The following is a 17,416-nucleotide window of genomic DNA, read 5'->3' as shown; positions in this document are numbered from 1 at the left end:
ATAAATACACTCACAGGCCACAAATACTGTCATGACTGAATGTTTAATTGAGACTAGAGGAACACGAACAGGATTTGGATGTTTTTTTAAAGTTAACCACACATACTGTAGGTAAAGTAATTCAACACAACACAAATCAAAACAAATCAACAACACCAAAAGATGATCTCAGGTCACAGGTCAGGAGACTAGTTTTACAAGAGACTGACAAATTTTGTGAAATACATAAACAAATTACAGAAAGGGATTTTTGTTCTCGAGCACTAATGGGGATAATTAATTAATTCAAGACTTCAGAACTGACTGGGCAGAACCTTTCAGTGGCATGTCAAGTGCTTGTTGATGGCCGCAGAAGTCAAAGCTAAAAATTACAAATCCGAATGTATTTGAGTTATGTCCCTTCCCTTCAAAAACTGGATGTCGTCATCTTACTGAGCCAGCAGCTGCAGGTTGCTCCTCCCGCTGGAGTTTGTGAGTGGAACCAGCAGCACCGGGGTTTTATCAGTGCAGGAGGTGGATGTGAGGCGACCGCGAGTGTTCATGCTTCGCTGCTCCAGAGACAGAGCTTCCTGTTTTCTGGAAAGGTCCTGCAGCATGTGTGAGTGATGGAGCTTCATCTTCTGCAGAGAGTGCCTGAGTGAGGGATGAAAGTTTTAGAGTGATTTCTTTCCTTTTACTTGGTAATTGAAGGGTAGTTCAGGTATTTTAAAACCTGGACAAACAAAAGGGGCAACCGAGCCTGTCGAAGTAATGTTACACCCACGTAACTTTCTTATTTTTGCCTCTAACAGGCCCATTTTGTGTCTGACAACATAATGGCGTAAATATAAACAGCATTTTTAATAAAGTAAGATAATTTTTGTTCAACCAGAAAAAGTCGTTATATCTCTCTCCTACAGCCACCAGACTCCTTTGAAAAAAACAGGAATTTTACCTTTCAGATCATTTAAAAAACAATTTATTCAACAGAAACAAAATAAAACTCACCACTAAAACTATGTATTTGTTTTAATAGAGATATAGATATATTTTTAAGCAATATTCCCTGAATGACTGAATGTTACTCTTTTAATGCAATGATTGACTTCCCTGCATGTGCTTCTCTATAATATACTTTATTCCTGAGGAACGGGTAAATAAAATTATGGATAATCTATCAGCTCCCCTTGGTGATCATAGTAACAAACTTCTGACTCACTGAGCGTCAGAAAGCTTCTGTTTCAGAGCTGTGATGGTGGCCTCCAACTGATGGACTTCATTGACGAGGCCGTACTGCACCTGAAAACAAACAGGAAGAAAAATATAAATAGGATAAAGCCTCTGAACATTTTTTTAAACATTAAAGCAACATTAACCCTAGTGAGATAACCTGACCTAACAACTGCTGTTATTTCCTCTGCTACTGCTAATATTCTGTATTCATTTAAACCTCGTCTCTGCACAGGTCCATGCCAGGTCTGTTGGTCCTGTTCTCCAGTCGGGTGTGAGCCAGTTTCAGTGAGGCCGTCTTCGCCTGCAGATCTGCATCCAGCCCGTGGATGTCACTCTCCATTTCTGCCATTTCATCTTCAGTCTACAGGCAGATACACAGACAGTCAGAATCAGAATCATCATCAAAAACTCTAAAACATGAAACCTGCAGTTAAAAAGATAAATACCTGATATTATAAGCTATTAGAAATCTTACATTTTTTATCTGCCACTTAAGCTCATCGCGGGCCTGCTCTTCATGGTGATTACGTTTACGAAGAGCAAACTCTGTAGCCCTTCGCTGAGTGTCCAACTCATTCTGCAGCTAAGAAATACAGAACAGAGAAGGGATTCATTGCACATGTGCCGTATTATACACTGAGAGCAAGATTTGTGTAATATTTATTTAGGAAAACCTTAGTGGGAAACATGACTTAAATTTCCTTTAAGATTCTCTGCTTTGACATTTGTGTGTCATTCAGTCCTGAGCAAAATGATTGTCTAAATGTTTTCTGCTGAAGGAGTTAGGTTGTGATATTATTGGGATTTGCAATAAAGGACCCTACAAACGCAAAACTAGCATATCTGCAACTTATGTGACACATATTTACACTACAAATACTGCACATGCAGGTGTAGTTGCATCATACACACACCTGGGCTCTGGTGAGACTCATCTCCTCCCTCATTTGATAAGACAACTGCATGGCCTCCTGGGCATTAGCCATGTTATACTGGCTGAACTGGACCCACTCCTGGGGGGTTGAAGAGCTACAACAAAGGAAACATTATTTTACTGATTCTGTTTAATGGATTACAATAGTATATATGATGCAAAATGGTTTAAATTATTTGAATTTTAAAAACCCTGAAGGTATGCGAGTTGGGTTGGTCTTCAGGGAGATCTGAGGTGACTTTATTGTAAGTGACAGGCAGGACATATCAATGTCCAGGGCGTCCATCTTGTTCTGCAGGTCAGCAGTCAGCTGGTGCCGAGCCTCCTGCAAAACACTGAGAGCAAGAACAAAGAAAGGTCAAGAGAGGAAAAGTGAAAACAGTACCTCAGCATCTCATCATCGTGCCCCTTACCACAGCTGCTCAAAGGACTTGTCGATGTGCTGCTGCAGGACTTGCTGCACTCTTTCAATCAGCTCCACTTCCTTTTTTAGCTGCTCGTCTACAGGGTCAACGACAAGCTCGCACCCTCGCCGTCCGTCCCTCAGTGTCACGCATTCACTGCTGACCTCCAGGGGAACGGTAGTTGCAGCCAGGGCCTGCTCGGTTTGCTCCTTAGACTGTCACAACACACAACATGGACACATAGGTATAAGGTACACATGAGTCTGACACTTGAATGAGACAAGCTCTCAGTTGTTTCAGAGGTCTTTGGACAAATCACCAGGGTCAGGGCCTCCATCTCTTGATCCACTTTCTGTGCGCAGGCTTCTAACGCCTCTTTATACCTGGCAACATCCCAGGCCCTGTCAGACAACCTGCGAGAGGTGTCGCTCTCATCCCAGGTAGTCTAGAGAGAAACAGCAAGAAAATGACTCGGGTTGGTTGATAAAATGTGGATGTATAAAGAAATGTGCGGACCATTCATGGTATAACATAAAATACTTCATCATGTAGAGCAGCGGTTCTCAACCTGGAGTGGAACAACACTGAATGAATTTGATTTACGCAGGGAAAATAAACAAGTGTTTGCTGAGGCTATTACGCTGACCTTTATTTCACTAAAATGCTGTTTTATCAGTTGCTTCCCCTATCATTGTTAATGATTGACAAAAGAGTGTGTCTGGTTAGCATTCTGGGAGGTATCCTCACAAACAGGAACCCACCTGACAGTTGGTCTCGTTGCGTAGTGACCTCCCCTCCTGCCGGATCACATTAGAAACATGTCGCTCATGTTGTGCTGTCTCAGACAGCTGGTGGTTGTTGCTGTACCACTCTGACACACTGTGGCGCAGGCCGGGCTTTGCAGGAAGTGCAGACATCCTACTGCTGCAGAAACATGCAAATGTCACAGTGACTGAGTTTGCCAAGTATGGTTAAATGTGCTAGATTTGTTTTGGTGACAATTTCACAGAAGCATATTTATAGTCTTGAGTTACATAGTAAACACAGACGGACATGGTACAGGTCCAACAGAGCTACTATGACATGAAGCACTGAGAATTATTGAGAATTTGCATCAGCAGTCAATAAACATTTAACACACGTTTTCAAAAATTATATATAAAAAAGTTTTGTTTCCTAAATAATAAGGCTACTTTCAAAGGTTTCTTTCAAAAACATTTTCACAACAATCTCAAAAATGCACTTATTGCTATAGTTATATACCAAACTGTGCATTAAGTAAGCTAGTTATAATTAGCACCACCTGGACCCGCAGTGACACTTAGAATAATTGGATACTGTATGACAACAACGTTTTTTTTAAGAGTTGTGTTACCAAGTATGAGTTTGAGTGCAGCTAGCTTTAGCAAATTAGCTAAATTTGACATTAGCTAGCTTAGCCGTAAAGGTGACAGCCCCAGGGGGATGGGACTTGACAGATATATTACCATGACAGACAATGAGCAGAATCCCTTTGAGGCAACAGAGAGGATAAAATTACTTGAACCAGCAAATTCTAGTGGACATTTTGCAAAAAAAAAAATCGAGATGAATGAGAGTTTAAAGGCTTCACTCAATTACAATTGGAAACACTATTCTCATACCAGTTCATTTGACTTCCATGTTCTTCCAACGCCATAAAAGTGTAGCTAGTTACTCGCAAAAGACGAAGCTTGTCATGTAAGTTGTTGCTACCGTTGATAAATGTGAACGTTAAACACCGCGAGGAGTTTAACCGTCATTAACCGTCACGTTAACGTCTCTTCTCGTGGAATTCTACTCACCGGAGTACTAGAATGTTCACACGGCCGGCGCGTGCTGGTTTCACCGGACGGGGTTACCTATGGCAACAACTACTCGAGCGGTCTCCAGGCAACGGGCCGACACAACTGAAATTCTTCAATAATTAAACTACTGCTGCAACGGTCAGGACATGATGTTGTACTTACATGTAGTTCAGTTCAGTAAAAGTGTTAATACCGCTGTGTAACATTTCATACAATTATAATATTGTGCTGATTCAACCAAACATACCTGTTTTCATTCTTTAAAGTGTCACTGTAACTGATGGAAGTACTAATATTGCGATACAATAATTATGAGGAGCCGTTTAGGCCAAAAACACATACTTCACTTGCACACACATGCATACTCTCAGTAGTGTATGCGTGTGAGAATGTATATATGTGCCAGTTAAGTATGTATATATGTTAAAGTGAGTATGTATGTATGTATGTAAGTAAAAGTGAGTATGTATGTAAAAGCATGTATGTATGTAAGAGTGAGTATGTTTACATCCTGAAATCGTGATATTTTCGGAGACAGTTATTGTACAGTAAAAAGACTCACTGTTGTAATCCTACTACTTAGTAAATGTACTTAGTTACATTCCACCACTGAGCTAAAGTTTTTGATGGTATAAAACTGAGACTTCCCTTACACTCAAAAACAAAAGTGAACAGAAAGCTCCTAGATAAATCTAATTCAACCTTGAAAGTATCTCCCTTGCTGCTCAAAGGCAATTTAAAAACACACACACCTGTGATAAACACCACTCAGGTATAAACACTTCAGTTTTATTGTAGTCAGATTTAGTCATGCCAGTGGTTATATTTCCATGCTGTGGTGACAAAAGCTGGTTAGTTACAACTATCATCACTCGCATCCAAACTACCCTCGTCAGCACATTCCTGGCCACGGTCGTCTTCTGTCAGCAGCAACGGTTCCCAGAGTTTTTTAAAGAATTAGGGAATATTGCGAAAGAAAAGCCACCTGGGGTGTCCACTAAAAATGCAGCAGGACTAGTGGGCCAAACAGAGGCCGAGACCTCTCATGACTGAACCTCTATTTCAGTGCATTACACCAGTGACCTATTTAGCAGATATACAAACAAACCATATTTTAATGCCCTTTAAGAATGACTCACGTTGAAAATCATCTCCATACTCTCTTATCTGTACATTGCACCTACTGGGGACACGACAGAGAGCTAAACTCTATATGTAAAGACTTCATCGAGTCTGGGAACCACTTGCCAGTGCACTATCCCAATTACCTGAGCTATGTTAACACCTAGATTCTCCGACAGGCTTCTATTAAGGCCTTGCACTAAAAATAAAACCTCCATGCCTGTGCTATCAAAGCTGCTTTTACTTTGTCAGAAAAAAAAGTATCATCGTTTCTGAATGTACTGACTCAGACTGTGTTTATAAAGTTTGTGAGCTCTGCCTGGTGTTTGGAGTGTCAGTGTTAAAAGGCAGAAAAAGTTACCTCAAACTGCACACAGATCAACTATATACACACACACGTGATCCACTGACAGTTAAACTCTCCTTCGAAACAGTGATGAGCACGATCAAAATATCTGATCTGCTCATTATTCGTCCGTTGCTGGGGAAAAAGTGAATTCAGAGATCAGCTTTTCTTTCTGTGTACACATTCCTTATTAAAGACTAATAAATTAAAAGTAAATGGATGCTATCATTCATGCCACATTTAGTAGTTTCAAACACAGCAAATGTCAACAGAAAAAAAAGGAACAAGTAGGCGTTTGTGGTACGATAAAAAGGTGAAATCATTAAAAGTAAATTTTCTGTGGCAGGTTCATAATTTAAAATAAAAAGAAACGTTTGGTGCAAGCGTGGTGGTGCTGTGCAGAGGTCGTTTTTTTTTTTTTCCTTGAAGCAGAGGTGAGAGGTTCAGTTAGCTACACAGTTAACGGATTTCAGAGCCGTCGAACAGCTGGAGGTCCTTCAGTGTTCATCTCGAGCCCTGCGCGTGTTTTCGTGGTCCAATTTCAGATGGAAATCGTCTCTCATCGTTATTATTCCTTTCCTGGTTATTGTTCAGGTGGGTGGGAGGATGCGACGTTTGTGTTTGTGATGGTACAAGTGTCCAAGTCCACAATCACTGTGGCGTTGCATCTCCGTTGACTTCTACGCCGTGCTGCTGTAGCTGTGCTCGAAGCAGTGCATTATCATTCTTCAGTTCTTCAATCTGGAAAATAAAAGACAGATAATTAGACACATTAAGAAGATTACATGTCTGTTTACATCTGGATGGGTAGAAACTGACATTTTAGGAAACAATGACACGGACGGACACGTTTATCAGTGTTTGTGGCATCATTGACAAAGGTGAACTCTGAGTATATGTTATGATATTGGAGTATTTGTATTTGTACAGTGACTGAATGGATGTTATATTGTTAAACATTATATTTAGAAAGACACAAATGGACATTGATAATACAATGATGGAAAATTGAGACAAAAACACAATGTTTTTGCTGATAAATTATTCAGAAGATTCTGCAGATAGCAGTCAGTGTTTCCCTGCCTCATTCATAAGCTTGCATTAACATGTTAAATATGTAGGGCAAGGTTAACTTTTGGTTCTAGGTTGGATTTTTTTTTTAAAGGTTTGTTTCCTGTCTAGATGTTTACCCACTTTTACCACAGATTAAATGGGCAACCTCTGTTCAGGCCTGCACCTTAAAATACTTTTTACATACACAGAGATACATAGAGATAAATTCTGCCCTCAAAGAATGACGGGTTCATATAAGATGTTGACCTGTTGTCTAAGCAGCTCGTTGTCCATCTCGACCCGCTCCACCTCTTTGTAACTCTCCTGCAGTCGCTGGTTACTCTGACGCAGCTCTCGGATGTAGTCGCAGGCTTTGGACAGGATGCCTCCTTTACTCTGAGAAACGCAGCAACAATGAGGTGTTAAATGTGTCAAGTGTCACTCGCATACATTTTCAGTGAACTTTCCTCCAGTTACTGAAACATTTCAGACCCAACCCTTGGGTAAGTACAACGCCACATGTCCCAAACAGTTGAAATATTACTTAATAGAGCCTCATTTTAACTGAGACTGAAATGCCTTGGCTGTGGTTACGTGCGGTGTTTCAATCTGACTTTCAGCACCAGTTATGCAAGCATGCATTAGCAGTGCAGACACACTGCACTGATTCCAGTATGGAAGTGGTCAGAAAATGTAACACAGATGCTAATTTCAAAAGATCGCAGATAGACAAGCAGCTGCCGCCAGCAGTGCGACCTCAAAATACCGGATCTTTACAGACAGATTTTATGTAACTTGTTATTATGTGCTTTGGAAAATATATATAGGCTGACCTCTGAGGAACTCACCGCTCCAGTTCTGCTGTCTACGCTGCAGTCGGGGATGATTTTTGAAAGCGTGACGATCCAGTTGTTAATCTTGTCTCTTCTTCTTCTCTCCACTGCAAAAAAGAAACACAATTGAAACACAGTTAAACTACAACTACAGCCTGTGTTGCATTCACAAAACACAGGGACTTCAGAAAACATCTCTTAAGCCTCATTCAGACCAAATTTGGTGTTCGTCTGACTCATTCTATCACAAGATTTGTGGGAAAAAACTTAGTTGCCTTGTGGCGAAAAGTTAAAACAGAATCAAGCCAGACCGGCTGGTCAACAGTAATGTTGTTCAAGCCACCATAAATACAGCCTGCTTCATTCATACTTATAATGGAAGTTCTTTTGGTGGCTTATCTACGCTGGTTGACATGACGCGTTTGGTGTCAGGGTGAAACAAATACAGTCATATAGCAAACAGAGCGGATGTTATCACAAACGTTCAGAAGTCCACCGACTTGCTCTGAGTTTCTATTATGTTGCTTGGTGTCTCACGCAGCATTGTACAAATGATGTACGAAAATAATGATACTATCCCAACTGTGTCTTCCTGTACTGCCACAGCACCTGATTTGGTCCAAATACGGCCTAACAGAGACATCACAGTTTCAAACTCTCCTGACACCGACGACCACGTACCTTCATTGTGCTGTGCTCGTCGCCTCTCATCTCTGGGCGCCCGTGGACCCTCCACCTTCCTGTAAAGACAGGAACAGACGAAAACAAATATTTACAATGAAATTCTAAATAAAATATCCGACTTTCAATATTAAACAAATCTGTAACACCTGAACTAGAACCCAGTTAACAAAAAAAACATTTTGTCAAACAGTTCTGAACAAAGGATTGGCTTTTGTTATTATCTATTTAGGCTGGTTGAAGAGCAGTACCCACATGCACCGTTAGTTTAGGTCTTTATTATTTGGAGAGGAGGTGCAGGTACAGATGAACCTTCAGATCCTCTGCAGGGCAAAGGTTCGTCGGATCCGGCCACTGAATCAAGATGTATGATGGCTTATTTATGCTAACTCGGGTTTAGTTTACAGCTTTAAGCTAGCAATGTTCTATGTCTGCCAACTCTTGACTGTATATAAAGATGGACGACGCGTCTCCTCTTCCTCTGACTGTACAAAAATGAAGCAAAAACATCCCGGATAACGGGTGCTGCCATCTTGCACTGATGACATGACTTGGAGCCAGAGTCTGCGCATTAGAAAACTAACACTTGAGGAAACATCAGCATGATAAGAACGACTTTTTGAATGTTGGGGACAAACACTCTGCATCTGCTAACATGGCGACGGAGAGGTTTTTGACCTGTACTGCACGCCAATCGAAATGTTTCATCCTCACTCTTGAGAAGCCGTCACGTCGCCCATCTTTACATACAGTCAACGCTGCCAACATACAATTCACAATACAAGGATGCTAATGATTGATTAGTGATCCCACAAACGTCTGTCTCTACAACACATGATGGGGGCAGGGTGGGGGCGTATGTGAAAGTTCTTCTCACCAGTTTGAACTGCCATGCTGCAACATCTCGCTTTCACCAAGGTCTCTGGGGATGGCAGGTAAGTAGGACAGAGTGTGGTTTTCAGATGTTGGATGTTTAAGATGATGGATATAGATTTGTTTTCTGTATCTTTATTTGTACACACAACTAATCAAACAAAACGGTTTCATTCCAAAAAAAAAAAAAGGGAAGGAAGAGTTAAAGAAGATCCGATCCACTGTGAGGTTACAGGGAAAGGGGTGAGAGAATGTGGAGGTGAGAAGTCGGCCAAACATGTGTGGAGAGAGTTATGGTGATGGTAACTTCATGGATGGGATCAGTGTGAGGGGGGAGTGTTTTATTATACTCACGCAGTGTAGGTGTGTGTGCGTGGTGCGATGGTACGAGGGGCCGTCGTCTGCAGCACCTCCGGGGGGCTCATCATCACGTAAAACTGACCTGGATTTTGAGAGACAAAGGATGAAAACTGTTAAAATCAAGCATTTTCCAAACTTTCAAGACTTTGCAAGAAACCCTGGGAATGTGACTAAGGTCAAAGGGCGGCAGGACATGCAACATGTGTTTTGTAAATCATCAACAGAAGCCCTGAAGTATTAGAAGTAGAATAGAAGTATTCTGTTATGCCGCTCATTCATGTTGTCCCACAGGTGACCGAGGAGCGAGGTCACAGCCGTTTCCTCACCTCCTGCCTGTGTGATCGTTGGGTCGGCGGTGGCCTGCACCGACACGGCTGTTCCATCGCTGACAGTGGCCGCAGGGAAATAGGCGAAACGTGTCTCTCCTCCCACAGTCTCCCCGCCAGGACTGCCCCCATTGCTGAAAGGGTTCTGGATAACAGCCTGGAAGAGGTGGAGTCAGGGGCAAGTCGGTCAACCATGTAAGATAATAAGTTAGACGATGATCACCTCCTTACAGCTGCTGTATGTTTACTCACCTGTGCCACTGCCTGAGGGGCTCCGGCGAACGCCGCAGCAGAGACGACGCTGACGGCTCCGGTCCCGTCAGCTGTTGCTTCTAATTGATCATCTGTCACCTGGACCACACGATAGGTCACCTGAGGACAGAACAGAGAGGAAAGGTCTCAAAAAAAGAGTGATCAAACAACTTCACAAAGTCTAAATAAAACCGGGACCTACTTGAAGGAGCACTATGTAGTTCTGGAGAAGAAATTCAAACTCAGAATTTTAATATTTAAAATACTAATGAGGTAATAATACAAAAAGTTCCATAACTGAATAAACAAGCTGTTCTCAGAGGAAAACAAGGTCCCAGAACACTGTTTGAAGATAGAAAGGTGGCAGGGTCCGCCACAAATGAACAAAGTAAAACAGTATGAAATTGTGTCGTCCTTTAAGGTCAGTTTATTCAGTCATGAAAACAAAGAGAGTTTGTTTAAGCATAAAAACCAGTCGATCTTCCCCAAAACTACAGAGCGCTCCTTTAACAAAAAACAGCCGACTTCACCTAAACACACAGTATTTGAGATTCACGCTCTCTCATTCGTTTTGTTTTGCTAAACTTCCAGTCACAACTAACTGCTTATCAGGCGTTAACATCCGTCTCCTCTGTTGGGGTTTGCGGTTATTTCCAGAATTCAAATTTCTCGAAAACCGGCTGGTGTGAACGCGGCTCAGATTAATCTGCAGCTCACCTGCCCTCCGCTGTTCTCTGTGCGGAACTGGTACTGCACATTGTGCTCAGCGAACGCAGCCTGCGGGACACCGGTGATGGTCACTGCAGTCTGCTCCTCCGTCCCCACCGTCTCTCCTGCAACACACAGGTCAACAAGGTTCAAATCAGTGACGCTGCAACGGGGCAGAGCCATGAAAGATAAAAAACAGATGTGAGTCGAGGAGTTTCCTTCAGACAACGATGCAGGAATGCACTCAATGTTCTCACATTCTGCCTCAAAGGAGCAAAACCTAAATTTGCATCAGAGATTTTATGTTCAGACAAAAAGCTGATTATTTGCTTTCAGGATTACAAGAAATGAGGCTCCTACCTTCCTGTAGCTGCACCACCTCTTCTGTTTCCTGTTTGTCGTGACTGAAAACAAAAAAGCGACACAAATGAGTCAATTTTAAGAGGGGAACCTGTACATTTCTCAGAAAGCATTACTTATCAAGGTGGAGCGAGCCCTCATAACGGTTTTATGACTGAGAACTCAGATAGTCGTCTCCAATGTCTCCAAGTCAAGTCCCTTCAGTGTAAGTATGGGTGTACAACAAGGGTCCATTCTTGGTCCTCTTTTATTCATCATATATATATAAACTATATTATCTCTGTCACACAGATGACACCATTTTATACGCCACTGGCTCCTCTTTTTATGTCCTCTGCAAATCTACAGTCTGTTTTAGAAACATTTCGGATCTCTCTCATCGAACATGAGCTTGTTCTGAATTCTGGAAATAATTAAAAACGCTGTTCTCTACATCATCTAGGAATATCCAGGCTGCTACCAACATCCAAACCTCCTTCAGAGTTCTGAAATTGACATGGTTGAATGTTAAAAATGACTCTGGCTGGATACCAGGCTCACTTATAAAGACCCATATGTAACAACTGTCAAGCAAACTGGAGATCAAAATTAGATTTTTGTAAAAGACCCAAATCACGTTTTTCTTCTAGCTAGTGGAAAGACCATCCTATCTGAAACCCGTCTGTGCTACTGATACTGTATGCCTGCTTCCCTCTCCACAGTTCACCCAAGTCTTGATCTTGAAGTAAATATTTGTTTGGTACAGACCCCAACAAATCTCACATCATCAAGATTTGAATAAATATTTTTGAGTGACAATGGAAAATGTGATGCGTAGAAGTGAATTGTGAATCATATCACAATATCTGTCAAAATAATCGCAATAAACGCTTTAAGCTTAGCAGCTACAGTGAAGATCTCAGCTTTTAAAAAAGGGGTGTATGACATATTTTTAAAATCAATTAAGGATCTCTGGGCTTCCGAAGAATCAGATAATGTCTGACGAGCTGTTTGGAGCCATTTTATGTTCTTTATTTAGTTGTTTTTTTAAGTGTTTTAAAAACAAGTCCCCATCTACTTCAGCTGCAACGCCGTTTTGCTGTGAAGCTCCAGAATTATTTTGTGGACTACGAAACTTCACCTGACCTTCCATCCATCCGTTGAGTAGATAATGACTGAATTTTCCTTTTTTTAGGTGAACTTATCCCTTTAAATCCTCTTGACTGTGTATCACAGCCTCCTAATTCCTCACCACCGTCGCACCTTAAATGAAAAGGTGGAATCGCGCTCTTTAACAAACAGACGGGAGCAGCAACGTATGTTGTCGATTTACATGGCTCGACTACAGAAACCACCGAGTTACCTCTGCTCTCCTGTGAATCCAACTTACAGTGTTAGTGTTTCACTTGATTGTTTATTCTGTAACATACTGGATTTTTTTGTTTTGTGAATATTTTCTAATGCGACACTTTTCATATGACTTTTATTGCGTGCACATGCACATAATGCACCCATATCCCCCCAACTAACTGCACGATATGGTCAAAAAGGGACATCGCAATTATAATTCATGATTATTATGGATGATTAAATTTGACATCACAATTTTCACTGTCATTGAAAAACTAGTAAAATCATGATGATGTGGCATTTCTCCCGGTCTCTGCCAAACACATGTTTTATCACATCTGGAGAAAACAAGCTCTGCAGGCCAAGGCACCTCTTCAGCACTACAAAACTTCATTTGAACACTGTTTTGAGACACATTTTACCTTTTAATTTGGATATTGCACTCTGTCATACTGCGATTTTGATTATTTTGTGATTAATCCTGCTAATCCAGCTCTGTTAACTCATTTTGAGTAGTGCAGGACTGCTTACAAATAGAAAACAATGTCAAAGGAACATTTTAAAAAAGGTATAAATCTGCAATCACACTGGAAATTGTTTTCTTACATATGAAATCTGAAGTGTGAACGTGTCTGTCTGTCTATGCTTAAACTGTAAAGCTGTCTCTTGAAATGGAGATCTTAAAAACTGCCTGTTTTTTTTTTTAAAAAAAAGGATTAAATAAAAATAACACACTGTGGGAGGAGGGCGCCCCCAGGTGGTCACAGGAGGAGATGATGATAACACATAAATAAAGTGATATATAAACTGGCGTGCAAGCGTGACAGATATCAGATTTTCTGCAATTTCCAGGAGGAAAACTATAATTTCCTGATCATTAAATCTCTTGTTAGTGTTCTGATTTGCTGCACAAGTCGAGACAAACTTAACAAATAACTAAAATACCCCCAACACCGCCCTCCTGCTCTAAATTAAAGCATTTAATCCTAAAAGAGCTGCATCAGGTTCACTAACAGCACAGTGCAATGAGATGCCTCAGTGATTATAGTCAGAAACTGCAGCTGTGCATTTGTCTTTCCTGTCATGTAAATAAAACAGCAATCGTGATGTTCCAGATCTGCAAAAGGGCGCACAAAATGTGCCGAAAATGTCTTTAAATGCACCACAACTGCAGGCTGCACCGTCACTGACTGGACCAGAAGCTGAAAACACAACAGTGCACACACATTCAAAGTATCTGCAGGTTATTATGAGAGCATCGCAGGGAGAAAGAGGGTTTTTAGGCCGTGGTGGGAGCCATGGCTGAGCAGGAAGCGGCCAACAGCCTCTCACCTCGCCGAGCTGTCCAGACTCTGCTCCAGCATATCCATGAAGCTTTTTGCGGGTTGTAAAACGCCGATATTCAACGACACTGATTTACGGAGATGGAAGCGCTGATCACGGGGACAAACACACGGGTCATGTGAGGAAGACAGTCCAGGACACGTGAGGCACCGACCGGGCAAGGAGCTAAAATGGAGGCCGCTGCCGAGCGGGACGGATCCGTCTGCGTCTGTGCGGAGAGCAGGAACAAGAAAAGAGCCCGGGTGTTTACGCAGCTTCGCGGAGGCGGCGGGGCTCCGGTGTGAGGGCTGGGATCGTTAAAGTCTTTCAGATTGGCTTCTGTATATGCGGATGGGAGATTATTTCCTTATAGCTTCGCGTGAAATCTTCGTGTCCTTGGTTTCTCTTTTTGTTGCTCCGCTGCGAACAGCTGCTGTTTATCCGCGCAAAGCTGCGGCTGCGACATGCGCCCAATAAGACGCGGAGTGGACTAGTTAGCGCGGTTTTATCGTGTCGAGAAACGACTGTTTTTTATCCCCGAAAGTGTTGCTTTGAATGTGCAAGATTTCATTTTGTGTCACGCAGTATTCACGTGACTCCTTGGATGTAAAGAGTTTGGCCTTTAAATAACAGATTGTCGCGTTTTTCTCGCTTTATTCATGCGTAAAACTCGCATTTAGACGGATTACCCGCCTTTAACTTGTGACACAGTGTCATATATGTGTGTGTTCAGGCTCTCGTATTGATCTGAGCTGTGTTAGTCAAACATACGCTGACAATCAGCTCGTCAACGACACTTCTCTCGGGTCCTGTGCCCAGGTGACCACAGAGATCCAATACGGGTTTTCCCACAAACCACATGACAGAAACGGTCCGTGTCGTGCCACGAAACCAACGCACAGCTCTCACGCTCCCCATAACTCACAGTTTTATGTCACGTAGGACAGCCAGTATCAGTTTTACTTAAAAAATCAGACGACAGATTGAGCTGGAGGACGTTAAAAAGGAGATTAAGTCGAGTTTCCTGCTGTCAGCGCGGAGCTTTACATCAGATTCAGCCGAGCAGAGGAGGCGATGGTGTGTCAGCCTGCAGGCGTGAAGCCCCTCAGCAGAAAATATAGGAAATAACCAAACCAGGACTGAGATCTCAGCATGTCTGCCTGTTTACATGTTGGATTTAATTCACACATTATGTTTTTTAAATCAACATCTTTGTTCCATTGTGTTTTCACGAGCTGCTGGTGAACAGCTGCACTGAAACACCTTTTAAATGATTAATTAACTAGAGGAGTTAAAGATGCACTGTGTAATGATGAGAGAAGATCTTTACCTGATCAAAGTTTTACTGGGAGCAGGTAAATAAATAAATAAAATATTACAAGGGAACTGGCCTAATGTAAACCAGACAAAACAGGATCAGTGGCTGGAAATTATCCAAGAAATGTTTCTTAGGAGTAAATCAACAGACCGTCTGGATATAACTCAATAAAAACTTAAGTGTGAAAGAAAGATGCCTTATGTAGTGTAAGATTAATGAGGTAACTACTATACTATACTATACTTGTATGCAGAATAGTTTAATAGTTTGCACTCCAGAAAACCATCAGATAGTAATTTACTTAAATACACAATACACAGGTACATGCACACATATTCCTGGGTCTCCGATCTCGCCCTGCTACTTTTGGTTACTTGTTCCCTTGTGCTGCTGTGTCAAAACATCTTAATATGACGTTAATTACCGTAAATTAATTGACAAGATCATTACAGAGTGTGTACATAAGCATCTCCTGTCGCATCAACATCAACATTTGACAGTTTTCCCTGAGATCAGTTGGTCTGAACCAGGGAGTCAGGATCCCACAAGCTAAAAATAAGCAATAAAAAATACTAATTATACCTTAAAACAGTGACATGAAGTATTTTAATTAAATGTAAAAGTTCCATCTTATTGTAAGTGTAAGTGTCTCATTTAATGCAGTTTTTCTATCACGTTGAGTCAAAGTGGGTAAATTAAATAACTGCAGATATACATCAACCTTCTGTTTATTCAGTTATCACATATGAAGTTAAGAGGATCGGCTACATAAACATTGTTTAATTTATACACATTGACTCAACATGATAGATACATTTGACCCTTTACATTCATTTTATGTAACAGAATTAGATGGAAAATGTACTTTTAATTAATGTACTCAAAGTCACTGTTTGAGATTATTATTTTGTGTTTTGTTAATGTGTGAACATGATTAAATAGCTGAGACAGAAAGAAAAACACATCTGTCACACATGTATATATGCATAGCCTGTAATAAAAATGTTTATTGTATTTTTAAATGTCCTCTTTTTTTCTCTTGATACTTTCACCTCTTTGGATATGTGAAAATCCCTCAAATGAAACAGTTATCATTATTGGTGTCCTTCTGTTTAAGGCATGAAGCATTGACAGAGTCACACTTCACATTTCCTGTCTGTTTACTCTCAATAAAGACATAAAACGCCCCCAAAAATACAACAATATGTGAAGGAAGAACCTTTTCTCATGCCCACACTGAGACCCACACCTGTGACAAGGTGTCACAAGCACATATTTCCACATTTTAAAGGTCCAGTGTGTGGGATTTAGGAGGATCTATTGTCAGAAATTGAATATAACGTTCATAATTATGTTTTCATTAGTGTATAATCACCTGAAACTAAGAATTGTGTTGTTTCTGTGACCTTAGAACGAGTCTGGAACAGACAAACAAACACTGGCTGGGCCTTTTGCATTTCCCTCCACGTTGGAGGAGGAAGATGAGCTGAGGATCTTCATTTGGTTGCAAAATGCAAAACGACTTAATCCTACGCACTAGACCTTTAAAGGTTTCAATCAAATTAGGTAACAACTGACACAGCCCCAAAAAGCACAGCAGGGTCCAACATATCCAATAACTCATTTTATTGTGTTCACTGATAAGTGAGTTTTCTTTGACTGATATCATTCACACAGATGTTCAAGCTTACAAAGTTCTTGAAAGCGTAAGTGTGGAGAGGAAAACACTGAAACTTTCTGTTTTAACACCCGTACACATCCAGGTTTCCCCTTTTACTTCCTGTTGAGTAGCAGTTCCTGTGCTCGCCAGCAGGCCACCTCCAATTTAAATGGGTTTTTAAAAAATCCTTACAAGTATCATGTTTGTGAAAGAAAGCCAGAGTGACATTACTGTGGTCTGCTTGAGCATTCTAGTTTTTTTTCTTGGCTGTGTTACAGTTGAGACTCTCTTAAGACAGGGACGTTTAATCAAAGCTGAAACACACATTCCTGAAACTTAACCGACCATATAGATGTTTTTAAAGAGTAGGGAAAGTCATTTAGAGTTGTTTATCTTAAATAAATATGCACAAAACGAAGGTTCGAGCTCTGAAAACTTCAGCTAAGGAGTTAAAACAATCTGAAACCTCTTATGTAAGTTCGTGCAGAAGTATCGG

General features: G+C 41.2%; 2 protein-coding genes across 3 annotated transcripts; both read right to left on the bottom strand.

Annotated features, from left to right (window-relative positions):
* Positions 1-24: 24 nt before the first annotated feature.
* On the bottom strand, positions 25-4,443 carry tekt2 (tektin 2 (testicular)). 2 transcript variants are annotated; one of them, XM_084379529.1, is made up of 10 exons: positions 4,374-4,443; positions 3,312-3,474; positions 2,870-2,995; positions 2,560-2,765; positions 2,338-2,481; positions 2,127-2,241; positions 1,688-1,795; positions 1,430-1,573; positions 1,199-1,278; positions 25-633 (listed from the first exon to the last, which is right to left on the bottom strand). In XM_084379529.1, exons 2-10 carry the CDS (start codon positions 3,465-3,467, stop codon positions 429-431), a joined length of 1,284 nt encoding a protein of 427 aa, XP_084235655.1. In that variant the 5' UTR covers positions 3,468-3,474; positions 4,374-4,443; the 3' UTR covers positions 25-428. The 2 variants fall into 2 exon arrangements, with proteins under 2 accessions (XP_084235655.1, XP_084235654.1); XM_084379528.1 differs by lacking the exon at positions 4,374-4,443 and adding an exon at positions 4,194-4,365.
* Positions 4,444-5,144: 701 nt separating this feature from the next.
* Positions 5,145-14,925, bottom strand: usf2 (upstream transcription factor 2, c-fos interacting). The gene is given in 11 exon segments (XM_084379552.1): positions 5,145-6,585; positions 7,165-7,293; positions 7,746-7,837; positions 8,412-8,470; positions 9,639-9,726; positions 9,971-10,128; positions 10,130-10,195; positions 10,197-10,342; positions 10,940-11,055; positions 11,291-11,334; positions 13,952-14,925. Coding segments are annotated over 11 exon segments (1,026 nt in total). The 5' UTR covers positions 13,990-14,925; the 3' UTR covers positions 5,145-6,495.
* Positions 14,926-17,416: the final 2,491 nt, after the last annotated feature.

This window comes from Pagrus pagrus, assembly GCF_965226575.1.
Source record: "Pagrus pagrus genome assembly, chromosome: 17".
In the NCBI taxonomy this organism is placed as follows: domain Eukaryota; kingdom Metazoa; phylum Chordata; class Actinopteri; order Spariformes; family Sparidae; genus Pagrus; species Pagrus pagrus.
The sequence above is the reverse complement of the archived record's forward strand: the minus strand, read 5'-3'. Positions and strand labels throughout refer to the sequence as shown.